General features: G+C 38.3%; 1 protein-coding gene across 12 annotated transcripts in view; it reads right to left on the bottom strand.

Annotated features, from left to right (window-relative positions):
• LOC106874846 (uncharacterized) overlaps positions 1 to 6,389 on the bottom strand; it is a 719,848-nt gene that overhangs the window by 18,116 nt on the left and 695,343 nt on the right. For all 12 annotated transcript variants that reach the window (XM_052969399.1, XM_052969395.1, XM_052969396.1 and 9 more), the window contains one exon: positions 3,285 to 3,444. In XM_052969399.1, coding sequence (XP_052825359.1) covers positions 3,285 to 3,444 — 160 coding nt within the window. The remainder of the gene's footprint in view (positions 1 to 3,284; positions 3,445 to 6,389) is intronic.

Genomic DNA, 6,389 nt, shown 5'->3' with positions numbered 1-6,389 from the left:
AGTTTCCGTCTACCAAATCCACTCACAAGGCTTTGGTCCGCCCGAGGCTATAGTAGAGGACACTTGCCCAAGGTGCTATGAAGTGGAACTGAACCAGGGACCATGTGGCTGGTAAGCAAGCTACTTACCAGACAGCCACCCCTGCGCCTATATATATAAAATATGTGCACACATTTAGTATGTATTTAATATAAATTTAATGATATATATAATGTAGTGTAATATATGACAATAAAGCATAATATATATGCATGTAAAGTAATATAATGTATGCATGCATTAGGTATATATTACACAATAGATATAGTGTGTTTGTGTACACACACACACATATACACATACATTAAATATATTGCATAATATACATGCTCTCTCTCGTACATAAGCATGCATGCGTGTGTGTGCGTGTGCGTGTGCGTGTGCGTGTGTGTGTGTGTGTGTGTGTGTGCCGATTAATGTGTGGAGACCAAATATGATGTAAATGTAACACTTATTGAACAGCTATCTATTAAATAAAGAAATAAAGTAACCAGGAGAAAGAGAATAAGGAAGAATAACAGAAAAAAACCCACAAGAAGAGTAAATTGAGTGAAAGAAAGAAAGAAAGAAAAAAGCAAAGTAAAGGCTGAAATGAGAACGGATGCACAATAGACATACAGACAGACAAAAATTTAAAAATATACATATATATATATATATATATATATATATATGTATGTAAAAACATAATGGAATTCCAAATGTAACAGTTCTATTGAGCCGCTACCATTCTTACTCTATTCCATAAAGCTATTTCCCTTCCAACCCTGTCCCCTATTTATCTATCATTATATGTATTAAATTGTTCTTGTTCCTCTTTGTGTTGCCGTTTGTTGTTGTGGTGGTTGTTGTTGTTGTTGTTGTTGGAACTTTTTGTTACCACTATGATCATCATCGTCATCATCATCATCATTGTGGCCATTATTGTTGTTTTTGTTATTTAGATTTTTTTTTAGTTTGTCTAAATGAATTCATTTCATACAATTGACTTTCTATGAAGTGCAGAGAGAGTGAGAGCGAGGGCGCGCGAGAGAGAGGTGGAGGTGGAGGTAGAGAATGATACTGAATAGAGATTTAAATATCTATATATTAGAGGCAAAACTCGATTATGAAGATGATGATGATGATGATGACGACGATTATGTGGACGTGTGTGAGAGGAGGAAACAGGAGATAATATTATGATGAGGTTAATGGTAGCAATTATGTGAACGGAGGTGGTGGCGGTAGTGGTGTTGGCAATAAGGATGATACTGGCAATGATGGTGGTGGTGGTGGTGGTGGTGGTGGTGGTGGCAGAGTTTGTAATAGTGATGGCTATGATGAAAATGATGGTGATAATGGTGATGTAGAAGGCTGTGAGAATAATGATGATGATGATGATGATGGTGGTGGTAGTGAAATCAATGATGGCTGTGCTGAAGAAGAGTAGAATAATGGAAGTAGTGCTGGCGGTAGAGGCATTGGCAGTGTTGCTTGTGTTGTTAGTGTCAGTAGTGGTATTGTTGTTAATGGTGGAGTGTTGATGGCAATGGTGGTGATGGTGATGTTAGTGTTAATGGTATTGGTGGTATTGTTAGTGGTGAGGTTCATGGTAGTAGTGTTGTTGTTGTTGTTGTTGTTGTTAGTGGTGGCGGAGGTGGTGATTGCGATGCTCGTGTTGGTGGTATTGATTTTGTTGTTGTTGTTAGTGGTAGAGATGCTAGTGGAGGTGATGATGTTAGAGTTGGTGGTATTGTTAGTGGCAGTAGTTAGTGGTGGTGTCTGTTGGTGGTGTTAGTGGAGGTGATAACGAAGGCAGTGATGGACAGTGTTAACAATGATGATTGTGGTACCCTTGGTAATAGTGATACTATTTCTTTCAGATAGAGTGCTCATAGAGAGGCTCCTCATAATTCATGCACAGCAATATTAAACAGAAAATGGTTTTATTTTCCTCTTGGTTGGGAAGTCAAATTCAGACAACATTTCCAGTATATCATCATCATCATCGTTTAAAGTCCGCTTTCCATGCTAGCATGGGTTGGACAATTTGACTGAGGACTGGTGAGCCAGATGGTTACACCAGGCTCCAATCTGATTTGGCAGAGTTTCTATGGCTGGCTGCTCTTCCTAACGCCAACCACTCCGAGAGTGTAGTGGGTGCTTTTATGTGTCACCGGCACGAAGGCCAGTCAGGTGGTACTGGCAACCTGGTATCAATTTGCACCAAATCAATTGGCCCAACAAGAAATGCAGAAACCATACCAGCATGGGAACCACCCAACCATGCCAGCATGAGAAACAGATGCCAAACAATAATGATGAAGATCACAATTATGGTGATGTAGGCACAGATGTGGTTGTGTAGTTGGAAATTTGCTCCCAAACACATTGTTCCAGGTTCAGTCCCACTGCGTGGCACCTTGGGCAAGTGTCATCTACAACAGCTTTGGGCTGACCAAAGCCTTGTGAGTGGATTTGGTAGATGGAAACAGAAGCTCATTGTGTGCATATATGCGTGTGTGTGCGTGTGCTTTCCCTACCACTGTAGGTGTGTTTACATCCCTGTAATGTAGCAGTTTAGCAAAAGAGATTGATAAAATAAAATACCAGGCTTTACAAAAAAAATAATAAAGTACAAGGGTTGATTCATTCAACTAAAATTCTACAAGGCAGTGCTCCAGCATCGCTGCAGTCTAATGACTGAAAGAAGTAAAAGATAAAATATATATAAAGCCAACTTCCACACAATTTCTGTCTATGATATTCCACTCACAAGATATTAGTCTGACCTAGGTTATAATAGAAGACATTTACCCAAGGTGTCATGCAGTGAGATTGAACCCAGAGTCATGTAATTGGGAAGGAAATTTTTTAACCACATAGCCATGACAAACTATTTAACTTGTCAGATTGGTAGCATTATCATCATTCAAGGTCTGTTCTCTATGGTGGAATAGGTTGGATGGTTTGAGAAGAGCTGGCCAGCTGAAGAGCTGCCTGGATTCCATGTCTGTTTTGGAATGGTTTCTATGGCTGGATGCCCTTCCTAATGCCAACCACTCTACAGAGTGTACAGGGTGCTTTTACAAGCACTGGGATGGGTGATTTTATGTGGGATCAGCACCCACAAGCCTGCAAAGTTAGGGTCATTCAGCTGAAGAGGGGAAACTGGTAGCATGACTTCAAATTTATAACTGACAGTCTAGTTGATTAAAAAGAAATAATTAGGCAAGTATTAAAATGTAATTAAGATAACTTACAAAGACATTGAGTCCTCTGGCGCACATGTTCTTCTTGGATGTATTGAACACATATCGATTAGTGGGATCAGATGAGAGGTGAGCAATGACAAGAAACAGTGTTCCCAGCACAAACATGATGACCACAACACCAATAACTGTGAACTCCATGAACCACCAACTGAAAATAGAAAAAACAACAAATATTAGATATCATTTAAAATATGTGTGTGTGTATATATATATATATCATCATTTAACATCTGCCTTCCAAGCTCGCATGGGTGTGTGTGTGTGCGCGTATGTGTATATGTATATATATATATACCAGAGTAAGCACATAAATGTGCAACAAGGTGGAAAAAATAGTACTCAAATACCAGAGGTAGAGTAGCTGCTTTTAAATAAAGTATATATTATATATATATATATATATATATATATATATATATATATAAAGGTGAGCTGATGGAATTGTTAGCATGCTGGACAAAATGCTCAGTGGGATTTTGGAAAAACAATCCATCGTATCTTAGAAATACTTCAACTATTGAGCATTAAATAAAAGCCTTTTTGCCTAAATCACTTTCAGTATATTTCTGGTCTCTGGAATCCTCAAAACAGAAGAATTTTATTCCTTATTTTATCAATGCAGGAAAGTAAATTCTCTCAACTGGCATAAATGAAATAACAGGATAAAACATGTACACGCAGCCAAATGCATTTGAAACTCAAACATATATAGACAAGAGCTATCACATATACAGACAAAACAGATGAAAACAGACACATATCCATGAAAAAAAAAAAAGACATGTGAGATACATGATATCTGTCTGTCTGTCTATATGAAATGATTACTTCTATGTTTTTAAAACAATTGTTATCAGTCACATTTACCAAAAAAGCTTCATCCTTAAGTGCTAACAAAAAGCAGTTTTCACTATATAATATACATATATATATATTGTACAAAGTATGAGCATCTAGTTGTTTGGTCGAATGAACGATCTTCTTGTTGAATTGACATGCAAAGTGGTTGAATATTCCATAACACACATGTACCATTAACATAATTCTCAAGTACAATCTACATAGCACAGTGTGATAAGGTTATCCAACAGGCTTCTACACTGATTCTGTCCAAGATATTTATTCAAGATACTAAGCAGCAAAATTAAATCTCAGACTCCATGACTGTAAAGTAACCGTAAACTATTTGTTGATATGTGTGGCTGTGTTTGTTATCTAATTTTATAGTGGGTCATTAAAATGCAAATAAAATTTTAAGAATTTAAAATAAAATGTTTATCTGTTACAAATGATATAAACATTGCATCAAGAATTAAATATTTATGCAGGATTATCAGGATTTTTTTTGTAACCAATTACTCAATGAGTCATTATGTCCTGGGCAATGATAACTATCTTAATAGTATATGTTTTATTTTGGTCAAGTGAACAGTGGGAATAAATTTCAGTTTGGTTTAGTCACATATATCTGTACATATAAGCACACTCATACACAGAGTATAAATGTCACAACTATGTTCTACTTTCTGTTCATTTCTTTGATCTGCTAAATGTCTATGTATGCCACTGGTCAGAGACGTCTACAACAGTGAAGCATACAAAAGTGAGTCTAGATACTGAAATAGCTGATTCCCCTGTGATTTGCTGACCTTTTGCTAGCTAACTGAACTAAGTCACTTTTATCGTAGTGGCTGAGTGATTAAGAAGTTTGCTTCATAACCACGTAATCACAAGGTTTCAAGTTTAGTCCCACAGCAAGACATCTTGGGCTAGTAAGTGGAGTCTACTAGAGCGCTGGGCCAGTCGAAACTTTGTCAGTGGATTTGGTAGATGGAAACTGAAAAAGCTCATTGTATGTGCATGAGTGCCTGTGTGTGTGTGTTGAGTGTGTGTGTGTTGAGTGTGTTGTGAGTATGCTGTGGGTGTGTGCATTGTGGGTGTGCGTTGTAAGAGTGTGTGTTGTGGGAGTGTGTGGATGTAGGTGTATGTCTTGTGGGAATGTGTGGTCATGTGTTGTGGGGATGTGTGGTTAAGGGTATGCGGATGAGCGTGTGCGGGTGGGTGTTGTGGGTGCGTGTATTTTGTGTGTGTTTGTTGTGGGTGTGTGTGTGAGTGTGGGTAGGTGTTTGTTGTGTGGGTGTGTGTGCGTGCTTGTCATGAGTGTGTGTGCTTGTCGTGGGTGTGGGTGTGCTTGTCGTAGGTTTGTGTGTGCTTGTCGTGGGCATGTGTGTGCGTGTGTGTGTGTGCTTGTCGTGGGTCTGTGTGTGTGCTTGTCGTGGGTCTGTATAACCTTGCTTGGAGACAGATACGGTGAAAACAGAAGGTGCATCCAACCATAGAAAATCTACCTCAATAAGCTCCAACCAACTCATACAGGGATGAAAAAGTGGATATTAAAATAATGATGATTATATCTCATAGGTCCAGCAAGACATCAAACAACCTACCTATCACTGCAACCATCTATCACCATTATAGTGAAACGTAGAACAGGGGAGAATGTTGAAATACTAGAGTGAAGACTCATAAAAGTATGTTGTGTACAAGAGATAAGATAGGAGGAAGCCCCCAGTCAGGTTCCTTATGGGCAAGAAACATAACTGCACATTCTTCAGGGGTTGGGGTTACATTACTGGAATAGGCACATTTTTGACAAAGAAATGTATACCTTATTTTCTGGTATAGAAGAATATACAGCTAGAAAAATGGTAGGTTGACTTAAACGCCAAGACAACTTTTGGGAACCAAAAGTTCCATATAGAATATAGCAGGATTAGAAAAGATAGTGATGATGCGTTCATGTTTACACTGTATACTATTCTGACTTGTATGACAGAAAATATGTTAAAGTAATTGAAGCAGTGAAAATATGTAACAACAATTGAGTTTAGACAAAGAACAGTTGGAGAAATGGAATAAAGGAATTATTTCTCCAAATAGAAAGTAGACTGTATGAACTAAAATGATGCCTGGTTATCAAAGTATGGGTATTAAATAGAGAGACGGGGCAAGGAAGAGAGAGAGACGGGGCAAGGAAGAGAGAGAGAGACGGGGCAAGGAAGAGAGAGAGAGACGGGGCAAGGAAGAGAGAGA

The sequence above is a fragment of the Octopus bimaculoides genome, chromosome 7 (assembly GCF_001194135.2).
Source record: "Octopus bimaculoides isolate UCB-OBI-ISO-001 chromosome 7, ASM119413v2, whole genome shotgun sequence".
Taxonomy (NCBI): Eukaryota; Metazoa; Mollusca; class Cephalopoda; order Octopoda; family Octopodidae; genus Octopus; species Octopus bimaculoides.
The sequence above is the reverse complement of the archived record's forward strand: the minus strand, read 5'-3'. Positions and strand labels throughout refer to the sequence as shown.